Source organism: Phasianus colchicus, chromosome 10 (assembly GCF_987193195.1).
Source record: "Phasianus colchicus chromosome 10, bPhaCol1.hap1.1, whole genome shotgun sequence".
In the NCBI taxonomy this organism is placed as follows: Eukaryota; Metazoa; Chordata; class Aves; order Galliformes; family Phasianidae; genus Phasianus; species Phasianus colchicus.
The window spans coordinates 11,417,537-11,433,077 of NC_143445.1; the positions used below are offsets into that span (position 1 = coordinate 11,417,537).

Consider the following 15,541-nt stretch of genomic DNA (forward strand, 5'->3'; position numbering starts at 1 on the left):
TGGAAAGTTTTAGAACTAGCACACACAATTTCTTTTTGCTAAACTAATGTATTGGTCCTTAAGCTAATATATTGATCCCTGTTGCTAAGCCAACCTTTATCAGTTCTAAAGGAAGAGCATCCCTTGCAATTTTCTGTTGGCTTTTGTGTGCAAGTGATGTCTGTTTAAACAGTGAATAATTCTACTATGTACTCTTGTAGTAAATGTGATGAGTAAGTAGATTAGCTATAAAATTTAATTCATTGGTGTTTGCATGCATTTGTTTCCTAGATTGTTTGATAGAGAAGGGAAGGATAAAAAAAGGCAAGTTGGTTTGGGAAACCTCACTGCCCTTGCTGGGTTAACACCTCTGAATTGGAGATGTGATTCTATTGGCATTCCCTTGGTGGTTGTGCTGACACCAACTGTTCTCAGCCTTAGCAATGCTTTCCTTCCCATACACTGTCCTCTCTAGGTGGTTTGACATAATTTTGGGGGGATGGAATTGGAGGGGCAGCCTGTTATGAATAAGAAATTGGTTTGGCTGACCTTCCCCAGGCATCTCGTTCCCAGGTGATCAGCTAGAGTGGGAGAAGTGATCTAGTTCTGTTGGAGATCAGTTGTCTGGTGTGGGAGCAGAATGAAAGGAGGGTGTTGAAGCGGAGCAAGAGTGAGAGGTAACCAGAATTGTGCATAACCACTTTACCCTTGGGCTGTGAGTTTCGCAGGAGCAGGACTTTGATTTATGTTCAAGCTTGCAGCCATTATTGTTCTAAAGATAGCATCCAGAGTCTGATGGCTGTGGGATCGTATGCTGTGTTTTATGGGCAGCTTTTGTTCTTTGATGTTTTACAAAATGGCACCAATATTAGCTTAAACGTTTATGTAGTACAGCATATTTTAAACATTTGTGAAGTAATGTCATCATGCCAGCTTTACCCAAAGGTTGCTAAATCTGGGAATAGTGTGAAGAGCTGGTTTTTGGGCGCGTAGCTTGCTGACAGGAAAGATCTGGAAGAACAGTCATCTCTTTTGTGTTTTCTTTGGAAGCTGCTGTGAAGCTGGAATAAAACTTAAGCGTCGAAATCTGAGATATTGGTCTCAGTCTTGACTTCCTGGTAGGAATTTATGGCAAATTCCACTTATGTGCTCTTTCTACTATATATATTTCTGCCATTTGAAGGTTGATTGAAGTTGGGTAGATTCAGGGGTAGAGCTCTGAGCAACCTGACCTTCAGAACTGCTCTTTCTCGGAATGGCATTGAAGCAGCCTGCGTTGCTGCTTCAGTTATGATGGCAAAAGTCTTCGAGGGACCCGTGCAGAGGAAGAAATGGAGGCTGATCCAACTGGAGAAGAATCTGCTTGTGTTTTACTGTGATGTTTTTGAAGAAAAACAGTTTCACGTGGAGTGTTGGTGGTGGTGACCTGGGAATGAGGACTTGTGTAAGCTCCTTATGCTGGCAGCTATGGAAAGGGATACCCAGCACAGCCTTTCTGTCAGCATGGTAGGCACAGAGGAGCTGTCCTCATCTCTCAGGTCAGCAGCTGCTGGAGAGGGCTGCAGGGTGGCTCTTCCTGTGATTGAGTTGCGCTGCTGAACCTGATTAGAAGAGGAAAAAAGAATCTTCTTGTGGGTGTAAACAAGGGTAGGTAATGCATGAACTGCTTATCTCTGAGAATGTTAGCAGGGCTCAGTTATTCTATTGAATCAACCCAGCTGATGTCACTCCTGGAGGGAGACATTGCGCCTCACATCAAGGCAGTGCAGCTGGAGTGCAGTGCTGCAAGTATTAAATTAGACTTCTTTAATTGCTGTTATTTAGAAACTGACAGATAGCGATGTGTAATTGTGTCAGGAATTACTTCAGTTTTTTGCTTCCATGTGAGTACAGTTGCTTGGATGGTCAAAGGCATGAGCTAAATTTATAGACCTTAAAAAAAAACAAAAAAAAACCACTGTCAGGAGGAGAATGTTGTGGCTCTGTGTGTTTTCTGGAGCAAGCTAGAGTTGCTTCTGGAAGCTGTTGGGGTGCTCGTTGGCAGAAGCTCAGCTGGTGCAGAAGTGGTGCTGTGGGGCAGGGCCCTGGGGCAGGCTAGGAGCTGCCATGCCTCTGTGTGGGCACACATGGGAGCCTGCTGGTCACCAGGCCTGCATCGGAGGCCTTCCAGAGCTGTCCTGCAGGGCTGCTGGAGAAATGGAGGTAGTGCCTGGGGAATTCTGTGCGTCCTTCCTCAGGATGTCATCTGTTGTGTCTTAAACATCACTGTGTTGGGCCTGGGTGCTGCATGTTATGGCGTAAGCTGCCTTGCTTCTCGTCTTCCGTAGAAGTACCCCAGCACCTGGCCTCATTGGATGCTGTTGCTTTTCGAAACTCCTCTGTGATACAAAGAGAATTGAGAAATGTTACTTTCATTCTTCTGATGCCATAAAACCCAACCAGCCTCCCTCATGCTTTGTTATGCCTTGACTTCTGGTCAAGAAGGCTGAGGGTAGGCACGGTGTGCTAGTTCTGATAGAAGCTGTAAATTCCTGGTAACAAATGCTGGTGTTTTGTAACTAATGAATAGACTTTGGCTAAGGAAAATCTTTTATTTTGACTTTAAATTTCTATTTACATATGAGCTCTTCATCGAGCAGTTCTGTCTTAACAGCAGAAGTTCCATTAGTGAGGCTTTCTGGAATTCGGGCATTACATAACTTCAGAACTTGCTCAGTTCTGTTTGCTGGAATTTGTATCACTTAAATGAATCTCAAATCTGATTTTAAAAAGGCCCAACACCACCTCCACATGATTTTATAGACATAACCTAGAATTGATTTTATAAAAAGAGGAGTGAGTTTAAATACAGAACAGTAACAAAAAGAAAGTACATGTCTCGTACACTATATATAGTAGTACAGAACATTTAGTATGTGTGAGATGTGTAGTTTAAAACTTGTTAAGGATCATCCAGCTTGAGTGCTGTCTCTCTGGGCCTTGGCAACTTGTTTATCACTTGTTTTTAGATCACAGATGGAATACTGCATAATTGTCTGGAAAGATAGGGAAGTGTTCAAAGAAAGCTGTAGAGCTGTAGATGAGTGAATTCTTGTTCATAGTTCCAACACTGCATTAAATTTGACAGCTGGGCATGCATGACTACTATGTGTTTTTTCAACTTGAGTCACCATTTAGTTTAGGGTAATAGAGTTAATTGATGAATATTCACAAATTGGACTTAATGATCTTGAGCTGGCTTGCATCTATGTGCACCACACTGAGAGCAGGTTTGGGAATGATTTTATGGTAGTAAGGCATGTGTATTCAAGAACAGTGTAATCTTTAGCAGTCTAATGACAACTTGACAGATTCCTGGTAGTAGACTTCATTTTTTTTTCCTTGAAATGGTGTTAATGGCAAGTTTAAAAATTGAGCTGTGAAAATTTAGGTATTTTTATTGGTAGTCCCTTGTTTGACTTCTGTGGGTGCTATGGCAGTATTCAAACATGTCACTGAAATACTTTGTGCGTGTTGTCCTTCTTGAGTATGTGAACCTTGAACCTGGAGTCACTTGCAGAGAACTGAATCAGAAGGAAGCAGTTTGTTTGCCTGGTTTTCTTTTTCTGTGTCTCACCTCCTCTTCATTCTCTCTCCAGGTCAGAGCTCCAGATGCGGTACATAACACTGGGTCTGCTGATACACATGTAAGGCCAAATGTTTTTTTTAAATGAAAAAGGGCTGCTCTCCAAAGAAAACTGCTTATTGCAGACAAACCCTGTTGCATAATCTGTAGATGTTTGTAAATGAAATATGGATGTTTGTATTAAAAAAAAAAAAAGTTCCTTGAAAGTTTTTAACAGCCAGGAACGTAGGAAGGTCTACTGAAGGATGTTGCATTGTAACAGATGCATATAGTTTCCACTGCTTCTTCATGTTTCTCTTATACTGAAGCATAGTTCAAAATGCTAGCTGGTTAATTAAGTCAGCGTATGTTAAAGTTGACTTGCTTGTACGAAAGCATTATTCAAGTTATGACAGCAGAAACTTCTAATGAAGGAATAGAATATTTTTCATGACTTGCTTTTCTTGATGCAATTTAGAAAATCATTCCTAAAACTCTTTTGAAAATGTTTTTACTATCTGTGAAACTGGGATTTCAGTACTTCATGCCTTCTTATGCAGTGAATCTACTTTCATGCAGTGATTTGGTTACTTAACTTGAAGTTTTTGCTTTGCTTCCATCATTTGCTTTACTCCTCTCATTGTATCATTTCCATTCAGTAAAGGAAGAATGTCTTTAAGTTTTATGCAGTTCTGCTGTTAGTAATTCTGTGAAGCTGCATACGATTAATGCTATGACTGCCTCCTGGAATGTGAATTGCAGGAGTAAATGAATTAAATCCTGTTCATTTGATATTGCTCCTGCCACTTGGAGCACTGTTCTTCCCTGAGACCATTTCTGAAGAGAGGAGATCTTAGTGCTACATCTCTTGTCCTACAGCTGCTTCCATTATGTGACTGAGTGGCTGATCTGTGTGTATCTCTGAGTGAAAGATGACTTGTGGATGGCAGGATAAGCCTTGAGTAGGAGTGCAGTGTTTGTATTTGTCAGCATTGCTGTGCCATAGCAGCGTGCCAAGGTTCTGTATTGCTTGTCATACTGAAATATAAGCTGTCATTTAGACATCAGGAAAACATGATTTTATTAACTTAGAAGACATGTAGATGGGTGAAAACCTGCTGATGAACAAGTCACAGCAGCTCATGTTGACAAACATAGTGTCATAAAGCAGATGACTCCACAGAGAACACTGCATTAATTTGTAACGGGTCATTTCCCCTTTAATTAGGAACTATTTCTTTTTTTAAAAGAAATAAAAAAACCTTTTTGGTCGAATGCTTGGTACGAATCTAAGAAGTTTCTGAGTTACTAAAGGAGGATTATAAACAGAAAGTATCTCTAACAGTTGTTCAGTTTTTTGTTGTATTAGGTAAAGAGATTTCAAATAGCAAGCTCATACTAGAAATGAACATTGTTACACAGGAAATTATTCCTAGAGGCAGTTTTGTTGTTGGCATCTGATTTTTTTTATAATAATATAATAGAGAAGTTGTACACCTTATTTGTCTTGATTTTTTATTATATTGAACTGTTTTTTTTTTTAACAATCAGTGTCAGCTATGTCAAAGCATGAAAAAAATCTTCTCAAGACAAAGGCTAATGGATTACCTTCTGTTCTTTTAGGATATTATTCTTGTTCTTATCCTGGTTCTTTATGAGCTACTGTGTTAAACTAGGAATTTCCAGAACACTCTTTTCTTTTTCTCTCCTTTCCTTCCTGTTCCTCGTCTTCTGAACATGGTCATCATGCTGCTGTCTTTGCCCTCTTGGTGCTTTACAAGAAGTACCCATCAAATTGTTTGAGATGTCTTTGAATGATGTATTAGGAGTTTCCTAATTAAAACAATGACCATTCATTTTTCTGAAACACAGATTTAACTTGTTTTATTGTATTAGATAGTGGCAAGTTCAGAGTGAAGTACAGGAAACCTTTTGTTTTCCAAACATATAAACCAGTTGCCACCTGTAATTCACTTAGAAACTTTCTGGTCTTGGCCAAATTGAAGAGCATTATTTTAATTGTTTTGCAAACATTCTATTATTTTTCATACTCCTTTTGCAGCCTTTAATGGAAAGTAAACTTAAAGCATTCAGCATTGGCAAAATGAGCGCTGCCAAACGGACTTTGAGCAAGAAGGAACAAGAAGAATTAAAAAAGAAGGTAATGATATACAAAATTTTATTATGTATGCAGGGCTGGAATTAGTTTGTTAGATTATAAATGGCTTTATCAAGAACTTTATTTTGATTTACAAAACTGTAGCTTTTTAGGAATAAAATTGAATGATATTTTACAAGTTTAATTTGTTCTTGCTGTTTGTGGTGTTTGGAGGCTTGCTTCTCTGCTTGTCTAAGTGAGAAATCAAGTTCTTTGGGATCCTGAAATGCTGAAATACAGTAATCCATTGTTATTGTGCTTTTCAAAGTGCAGACAGATATCACCTTAGGTTGTTTTCTGTTTGCTCTTTAACTTTAGATTTCAGTAGTTAGAGTATCTGTTGTCTCTGAAATTGTTCTAACGCACGTTCCTGTTATTCTCCAAAGTGTATTTTTTTCTGATGAGTTAGTATCTAACTTTAATCGTTTTGATCATTAATAAACTAAATTTTGGGATGCTCAGGAGCATCTGAATGTTGGGAAATATGTAGCATATAGTTGCTGAATGGAAGTTTAGAACTTTTGGACTTTGAACATTACAAACTCAACACATACTGTACTGCAGTGGGATTTTTCTTGCCAGGTTCCTGAAAATGCTAGCAGAGAGAAGCATATAATGGTGTTTAATTTAGTTTGTCTCACTCAACTTTATTAAATAGTTGAATTAACTTTTCTGGGCAATGTATAAAGGTGATCCTGATGTTTGTCTCCTTCAGTTAGATGAATTGGTGCTAATGGATAAGCGTCAGGGAGCAGTACATATTCTTAAGTTAACAAAGCTTTAGTCTTATTATGTTGGCTTTTCATATAATCTTTTCAATTTAACACCTTTCAAATGTTAAATTGCCAGATGAACTCAAACCAAACTTATTTGCTTTGAGTAGTACTTGCTGTGTTCTTCCCACATATCTCAGCAATTTGATTTATTTTGATCTGAAATTGAAGCGCATTTGATAGAGTTCATAGTATGAACTCTAGAAAATAAAAAGGGATGTAATGTAGCTAATTTAAGAATAGCTATCCAGTGGGGGTTGTTCTGTGATGGTAGTAATGATTAACATTTGCTTTGTAGGAGGATGAGAAGGCTGCTGCAGAAATTTATGAAGAATTCCTTGCTGCCTTTGAGGGAAGCGATGGCAATAAAGTGAAAACATTTGTAAGAGGAGGAATTGTTAATGCATCTAAAGGTATAACTAATCTTTTTTGGGGTGGTAGTGCTAGATTGTTCATCACAGAGTAAAGATGAAGATTGTTTTTGAATTGCATTTTAAAACGAATACATTGCATTATAAACAGTCATGGAAATTTGATGCTAAAATTTAAACATTTTGTGAGTTAAAGCAAAAAGTAGACGTATGGTTTGTCCTTTTAAGTTTCAGGGAAATTTTCTTTGAAAATAACTGGTCTTTTCTCTTCTTATTAAAAGATGATTTTAAGCTACCAAAAGTGTTCATCCTGGTAAACTGTATTGTGCAGCATTAATATAGTTTGTTTTTTTGTTTGCTTTTGTTTTCAGAGGAACATGAAACAGATGAAAAACGAGGTAAAATCTATAAACCTTCATCACGATTTTCAGATCAAAAAAACCAACCAAGTCAACCATCTAATGAGAAGCCTCCATCCCTCTTAATGATAGAAACCAAAAAGCCTGTAAGTTTCTTATTTGAATGCTAACTCTTTGTTCAAGGAATTATTTTGAAGTGCTTAGAAAAAGTCTGTGTGGTCTTGCAGAGTAGAGTTTTCGTTATCACACAGTAAAAGAAGTGGGAACATGTTTGATTTGCTTAATTCCATAGAAAATGACAAGAAGATAAAGTGCAGGTATCTGGTAGACCTGTATCCAGTGCCATGTACTTGGTGCTGCACTTTGTATCCAGCGTTGTACGTTTTTACTGTATTCCTGCTGGTTACAAATACAGATTTGGTGATTGTTTTAAAGTAACAATCTCCAGTCTGGAGGATTTGTGAAGTTTTAGAAGCGATTCTTCTTGTTACGAGCTGTTTTTAGTCTTTTGTAGCTTAAAAAAAAAAAAGAACAAAAACCAACAACAAAAAAAACCCCACCAAACAAAAAAATCCAAATCCAACAAACGAAAAAACCACCCCAAAAACAAGAAATGAAACCTACACAATCAAACGAGACAACACCTTTGTATTGATCCAAATTCTTCTTGAGTCATTTTTTTAAAAACAATTGTTTGTTTTGGGTGATAATATTAGAGCAGTTCCCTTCAGCTCTTTAAGTTCTACCAAATGAGTAAGTTTTAGAGCTTGAGAGTTTCTGAAACTGAACAGCACGGTTTTTATTTAATTTAGTTTGACCATTGCATGGTTGGGTGTACTTTCTGGTTCTTAAACTCAGATTTTTGTTAAAAAAATTACTGGAATTTTTATGAACAGGCTTAGTTCTCAAGTCAGGTGATAGTTACATATGACTGCTGTGTATGTGTAATGTGTAATTGATGTCTTGGAAGTCTTTAAAAGTGCTTACTACAATTCTTGAACTTACATTAAAACAATGTGATGCTGCCTACTTGGATGGGAAATGAGATAGAATGTGGTAATTGTGAATAATCCCATCCTAGCTTTCCTCCAGCTTTAAGCAAACCTCAAACCTTAAATAATGAGGTGATGCTGGATGGCAGTTCTGATTTTCATCATATGTAAAGTTCTACAGTACCTGGATTTAATTGCTTTTTTAATCACTCTGAGCTGTGTTGTCATATGCAAGTATTTGTACTGTAAGAATATTGCTGCTTTTCAAATTTGTCATAAATACTTAGCAGATAATGCAAGTTTACTCACTTGCCCTGTCCAATGGTGATTGAAGATAATGAGGTAAAAATGATTTTATTTATTTGGCAGACACTCCCCAAAAACAAACAAAAACAAACAACTTTGCCTGGGGTGAGTAGGAAGTCCAGTTTTTCCAAAGCTGTAGTGTGTAACACAAATATTTTGTATGTCTGCCTATTGGAAACGTTTTCATTTAAATTCGGTTATATAAAAGCGATGTTGTAGAAGGATTCACATGAGTTAGTTAAGGTGCATATATTGCAGTTAAAAAAAAAAGTCCATTTTCTTTGTCATTCAATTATTTTTTGAGGATCTTTGACTATTTACAGTAACTCTTCAGACTTGTATTTATATCTGAATGGAAGTAAGGATGGAAATTCTTTTCATGTAGAATGTTTGCCTGTGGATAAAATATTTGAATGTACATATATACACATGTAAGTTATTACTGTATATTTCTGTGTATATGTGTGTGTGTATACTTAAAAAAAAAAAAAAGTACACACATATATCAATTTAATTGGAGCATGAAGGTTTGCTAAGGGAGTTAACAGTTTTGTCATAAGTTTTAAAGTGGGCCAAACTGACAAAACACACCACAGGTATTTTAAATTTGTGTATTGTAGAGAAAGTGTTGGATCACGTGTGCTGTACTTAGTAATCAGAAGTAGTAAAGTTTAGTTCAAGCTATCCTTAATTTTACGTTTGATAGCTGTGTTTGGTAGCAGTCATTTTTAATGTTTTCAAGTCTGTTTTCTTTTATTTTCTTCTGTAGTTTACTTGGTTTGAAAGCTGAGGGTAAAAATGCATGGAAATTATCTAAAATTTTTTTACATAAAAACCATTTCCATTTTTTTGTGTCATTGTACCTGCTCAAATGTTGGCTGATATATCTTTAATTTTAGCCTTTGAAGAAAGGAGAGAAGGAAAAGAAAAAGAGCAATCTGGAACTTTTTAAGGAAGAACTAAAGCAGTAAGTCTCCTTGGTTGCTACTGTAAATGAGACACAGAGTACGTCTACTATGTTTCTGTAGGCAGTATTCTTGATCTTTCTTGTTAAGCTCTTCCCTAAAGTCTCTCTCCACTCTCAGCCTCTCCTGTTAGCATTGGCAGTCATACTTCTAAATGGAGCATGAAGTTTTGCTGGTAGATGGTTGGTACAGGTCCATGTGATTTGTGTGGATAATTCCATCTAATTAGTATTCTGGTCTCCTTGATGCTTCTGCCTTTTTCTGTGCTGATTGATACTAAGAAGAGTTTACCACTACTGCTGAAGAGTATTTCTGTTTTGGAATCACAGACTTTAAAAGTGATCGATGGATAAGCACTGAAGTATGCTGGTCAAAATGAGTGGATTTCCTTCCATGCCAGTGGTGTTTGTCTGACCTTTGAGGTTTTGTACTGCCTTCCTAAGCAGAAAAATATCCAGAGCAGTTAAAGATTTTAAAAAACAAAGAAACAACAAAAAAAAAAACCCAAAAACTCACAACATAAGCAAACAATATATATCTGAGATCAGAATAAATGCATTACTGTTATGTTTCTAGAGCTACTTTAAGATAATTTTTGTTTAGTTAATGTGAATGTCAGTTTGAAGAGTTAATCACACAACACCCCTCCCTATTCTTGGGAGAAGGGTTGAGAAGAAAGAGGAAGAAATCTGACTGAGATGAAATAAACTAATTTATTAAGAGGAATGTGAAGTAGTACAGAATAATTAAAAATAATTAAGAAAATGAACCAAAAATTAAATCAGAAGATAGAGAAATACCAAATAGATACTTGTGTGAGGGCTTCCACCAGAGATATAAACAGAGAGAGGGTCTTGTATGTACTGAGAATGTTCAGATGTCACCCTTGACAGCTTATGTGAGTAATGACTGGAAAAAGTAGGAGAAGAAAGATGCTCAGAAGTTGTGTGCATCTTGAAAAGATAATGGATCTTTGTCCAGTGTGGAATTCAGGTCAATCTGTCAGAGCACAGCTTTTATTTCTACTCTTACAGACTGCTTCTCAAACTCTTTTTTTTGAGGTGAAATACCTTGACAGTATGAATGAGGAAGCATGCAGCTGGAATTATTCTGGTGGCTACATTCCACCTGATTCAGCAAAAATGAAAGCATGCTGGCAATTTCAAATTTTTAACAAGTCCATTGTTCAATAAACATTAAACATTCTCCTATTTCAAAAAATGATATTTTAAAATAAAAACATTGAACTATTAAAAGTTGTTACTTACATTCAACTTGTTCTGTAGGATACAAGAAGAGCGTGATGAAAGACATAAAACAAAAGGTAGATTGAGTCGTTTTGAACCTCCCCAGTCGGATTCAGATGGTCAGCGTCGTTCAAGTGAGTCCATGTTGCTTTTATGTTTGTTCGGTCTACAAAATTTCTTGACTAAAATATGTGTTTTTTCATTTCTTCAGTGGATGCTCCTTCAAGAAGAAACAGATCATCTGGTGGTAATATAGATTCTTTTCTCATTCAGTGTAATGTCACTTAAATGCATAGTAAGGGTTGTGACTTTTGTTATTTTCTTCTCCATTACTGCAGTACTGGATGATTATGCACCAGGGTCACATGATGTTGGGGATCCAAGCACAACAAATTTGTACCTGGGAAACATTAATCCTCAAGTAAGTTTGGAGCCATCCTGTGAAGTGCAGCAATTAGCATGTTTGGGTCCAGCTGAAATTCTGACAGTAGCTTTTTTCAGTAGCATATTCTAAAATGCATATATAAGGTACAGTTAGCAACTGTAGAGGCAGTATTCATTTGAATATAGATGTGCTGTATATGATGCTGAAATGGTTAAGGTTAAAATATCAGTTACTAGATATAAAAATGCTGAACAGAAATAATTTTTCTGTGGATATTTCCTTCTGAGAAGAATTATCTGAGAAATTTGATCTTAATTTAGAATTCAGTCTCCTTATTATTGTTTTATAGCAGATTTAATTGGTGAAGAATCGATTAAGTGTTCTCCATGAAATCAAAATAACCACATTTGCACAGTAATATGAACAAATATCTTAAAAACATTGCTGTGAGAGGCTAATTTTTACTTTTATTTCGTTTAGATGAATGAAGAGATGTTATGTCAGGAATTTGGACGCTTTGGACCATTAGCAAGTGTAAAAATTATGTGGCCAAGAACTGATGAAGAAAGAGCAAGAGAAAGAAATTGTGGCTTTGTTGCATTTATGAACAGGAGAGATGCTGAAAGAGCTTTAAAGAATTTAAATGGTAAACAGATTTTTCAGTTAGGGGTCATAATTAATTTTTTTAGGAACACTCTGTGGTACGTTTTGCGAATAAATGTGACTAGTGTGCAGAAAATAATTCTTAGTAACTGATGATAATCAGGTCCTTTTCTTTCGAGTGGTATCTGAATTTTTAATACTTAAGAAGTAACTAGTACACCAAACGTGCTTTTTGTGTATGGACTATTTTGTCTATCTTCAATGGGGGGAGGAGGGTGAAGGGGAAGGGGAAAAAGTATCTTAAGTGTTAAGGAAAGCTATGTCTTCATAGGTCAGGAAGAGCCAAAAATCAGAAATCTACATCCTGGACAAAAATAATAGAAAATGAAAGGATGTTGTTCTCTGCTTATGCAAAATGATACTCTTTCATGACCATTGCTGAGTAAATTACAGTACATAGGAGTTGTTATGGCTTATTAAATTTGTTTTTGAATAACATCATTTTGTATTTGTTACTATGAGAGGAAAAACATTTTGAACAATTACAGTGCAACAATGATGTAACTTAAAAAAAAAATTGCTCTGTTCATTCTGATGTGTTGAATCAAGTTTCTTCAATTTTTTTGCACAACAGTTCAAGTAATTGTATACTGTAGTCTCCTGAACATGTACGTAAGGGAGGATTAATAAAATGTTTTGTGTAATGGGCTTTCATTTGCATAAGGTACAGCCTGGTAAGTATGATAAGTTAACAACTTAAGCAGAAATTAAACCATGGCAGGGAAACCTAACTATTGCACTTACACAGGATAATCTGGTCCAGTGCAGAATCAGTTCATGACAACTGTGTTTTTACCTCTTTCAGGCAAGATGATTATGTCCTTTGAGATGAAGCTAGGCTGGGGCAAAGCTGTGCCTATCCCACCACACCCAATATACATTCCACCTTCAATGATGGAGCATACCCTCCCACCTCCTCCTTCAGGTCTGCCTTTTAATGCCCAGCCTAGAGAGAGGTTGAAGAATCCCAATGCTCCAATGTTACCCCCACCAAAAAACAAGGAAGATTTTGAGAAGGTAACTTATAGAACCCTGGGCCATATCTCATTGTTAAACACTACATCTATGAGAGTATTTCAGTGGCTTCATAGATCTGTATTGTTCTGGCTGACTTTGGCAGCCCTCAGTGTACAAACTCGTTGGCTCCCTGCTGTAGCCCAAGGGAACCTAACTAATTCCTGAAGTGATGTCTGTTGTCTGCATTAGGGTACAGTGTATTGGATCTTGACTTAATTTTAGCACTGCTTTAAATCTAGCTATCATTTTCCCCCCTCCAGGCTCCCTGGATATTTTTTGTCCTACGCCCTCCCCCCCCCTTTTGTTGGCTGCCAAATTGCAGTATCTAAATTATTTTCTTTAGACAAAATACTATGTTTTAATTTGAGTAGCGTTATTTTTACTCTAGAAGAATTGATATATTGTGTGTAGAAGGTAATTTATCTGGACATTCAGTAAGTATTTAATGCTACTTATGGAGTCAGCTTTCAAACTCTTTTTTTTTCTGGAATATTAGCTGATAAAAATGAGGGGTAAGTATCTTGTAATCACAAACCTTGATTTACATTTGTAAGAATTTGTTGATTCTTTGAATGACACTTAAATGTTAGGGTTGTTTTTTCTAAGACTTGGAAATAAAGTAATACCAACCTGATCCAAGTCAAATAGTTTAGAATCGTTTCATAAACTTAAGAACTCTTCTCTTAATTATTATATTCAGTGTAGAAGCTATTCAGTGCATCAATGTACATTCTGACAGGAATGTTCTGATACTTGGCAATTAGTGAACCTTTATGGTTCACTGTCACAACCATTTGCATTTTGTGTAATTGCTTATCTATAACTTCACAGCAGTGATTGCCTGCAAAACTTGTGATAGATGTGTAGTATTTTCATTGCATATGTATATTTTTGCTTGTTACTTGTTAACAATACTCACATATTCTATGTTTATTATCTGATGTGACTTCATATACAGACTCTGTCGCAAGCCATAGTCAAAGTGGTTATCCCAACAGAAAGGTACATGTTTTTCTTTATTATTACTGATCTAAATATAGAAAATTTCCCCTTCGGAATTTTAAAGAAAAATTGTGATGTTGAGGAAAAGGTAACAGCTTGACTGAGCAATGGTTCTTTCATAATGCTTGAGAGAGATGAATGTGTTTTATGATCTTATTATCTTTATCTCAATAACTTTTTTTTTTTAGTGAGGCTAGATTGAAGTAATTATCTTTTGCATGGTATTTGAGCAATTTCAGTTAGAAATAGTTGGAGGATAATTTTGTGAGTGAACACTAGGGAGAAATAGGTTATTTTAGTGATGCTTTGCGAGTCCCAAAATAAACCTCTTAAGTACTTGATGGCTAGGATGCAGCTGTCTTCAATGTGGTGCTGTCATTTTTTTCCTTTTTTTTTCAGTTGTACAATTTGTAACTAATTCAGTTAGTGATAGGTTTTAATTTCTACTGTTTTAAAAAATGTACAGCAGCCAATAATTATGGTTAGTTCCATAATGCAAGTGTATTTTTGCATTTTGTTCTCTATCAGTGCCTCTACGTTCGCTCCAGTCTAGGTATACTCTTGCTCAGTTAAGCTAAAACCTTTTCCCAAACATAGGAACACAACACTGTTTTAAAAGTAAATAAGCACGAAAGATTTCCAAATTCTCTTTGACATTGGCCTTGGTGAGCAACACCAGCTGAACTGTCTGCGGCAGCGGGGGACCAGGAAAACATCATGGGATGGATTGGGAAAGTATACAGTTTTTGACCAGACATTGGTACGATCGGCTCCAATAAATGTGGTTTTATTATAACTGAAAAACTTTTTTTTGTTGGCCAACTTAAGCTAAATGACATCTTAAATGCACTTAAAACTATCATCTTTTTGTACAACACTGTTTTAATTGTCACCAAGTCCCTTTTTTTTTTGCGTGTGCGTGGGGGGAAGAAAGATCTATAAAGCTAGTTACAATAGCTAATTAACATATCACTAAATGCTCAATGCATTTTGACTAGAAAATTTTCTATTAAACTTTAGGATGGTACAATTTTTGCTGGGTGGAGGCATGAATAATTAGAATGACCAGGAGGAATCTTAATTTGAAAAGTGTACTAAAGAATAAGTACTGATGTGACTGTTCAGTTCTTCATAGTAATTAGCTTTCTGAGAGAAGTATGGTTCCATGTTATTTATTGTAGTGTTCTGAAAGTTCGTTGGTAAGAAAAGCTCATGTTAATTGAATTGCATTTGAAAATACATTCATTTTCCTTGGCTTTATATCTATAAGCGATAATGATAAATGTTACAAAGACTATTACACGGTATATTGCATTATGTACAAATTCTGACAAACTTTAGTGGGATACTGCACTGAATTATTCTCCTTGGCAGATTTTCAATATTGATTTTTAACATCTGTTATGTCTTGACAGTTTCTAAAAGGCAAACATTACATAAATACAGTCGTCTTTTTTCTTCTGAGAAATGCCTTATATGCTAGAATGCACATTAACACTTGCTGTTCTGCTGTGGGATGCGCTGAGTCTTTTCATACTTTAGAGGACTTTCTGAACCAGATGTACTTGCCCAACCATAAGCTGCTCTTAAGCAATTTTATTGTGCTTGATAAATGGACAATTAGATGAAATCCAGTAGCACAGTTCTGTAGCAAGCCAGAATTGATCGTATTGAACTTGCCTTACAATAAACATATGCTGTAATAGCTCAGAGATGTAAA

The 15,541-nt window shown here is 36.2% G+C and overlaps 1 protein-coding gene across 7 annotated transcripts in view; it reads left to right on the top strand.

The window, feature by feature from the left end:
* Positions 1–15,541, top strand: part of U2SURP (U2 snRNP associated SURP domain containing) — a 46,243-nt gene that overhangs the window by 2,991 nt on the left and 27,711 nt on the right. For 2 of the 7 annotated variants that reach the window (XM_090147344.1, XM_090147346.1), the window contains 12 exons: positions 3,618–3,665; positions 5,646–5,744; positions 6,813–6,927; positions 7,257–7,390; positions 8,606–8,647; positions 9,442–9,509; positions 10,794–10,888; positions 10,966–11,001; positions 11,093–11,175; positions 11,620–11,785; positions 12,608–12,819; positions 13,778–13,821. In XM_090147344.1, the coding sequence (XP_090003470.1) occupies positions 3,618–3,665; positions 5,646–5,744; positions 6,813–6,927; positions 7,257–7,390; positions 8,606–8,647; positions 9,442–9,509; positions 10,794–10,888; positions 10,966–11,001; positions 11,093–11,175; positions 11,620–11,785; positions 12,608–12,819; positions 13,778–13,821 (1,142 nt within the window). Of the gene's footprint in view, positions 1–3,617; positions 3,666–5,645; positions 5,745–6,812; positions 6,928–7,256; positions 7,391–8,605; positions 8,648–9,441; positions 9,510–10,793; positions 10,889–10,965; positions 11,002–11,092; positions 11,176–11,619; positions 11,786–12,607; positions 12,820–13,777; positions 13,822–13,919; positions 14,582–15,541 lie in introns of those variants that run through there. The other 5 variants (XM_090147345.1, XM_031596284.2, XM_031596283.2 and 2 more) reach the window with 5 other exon arrangements.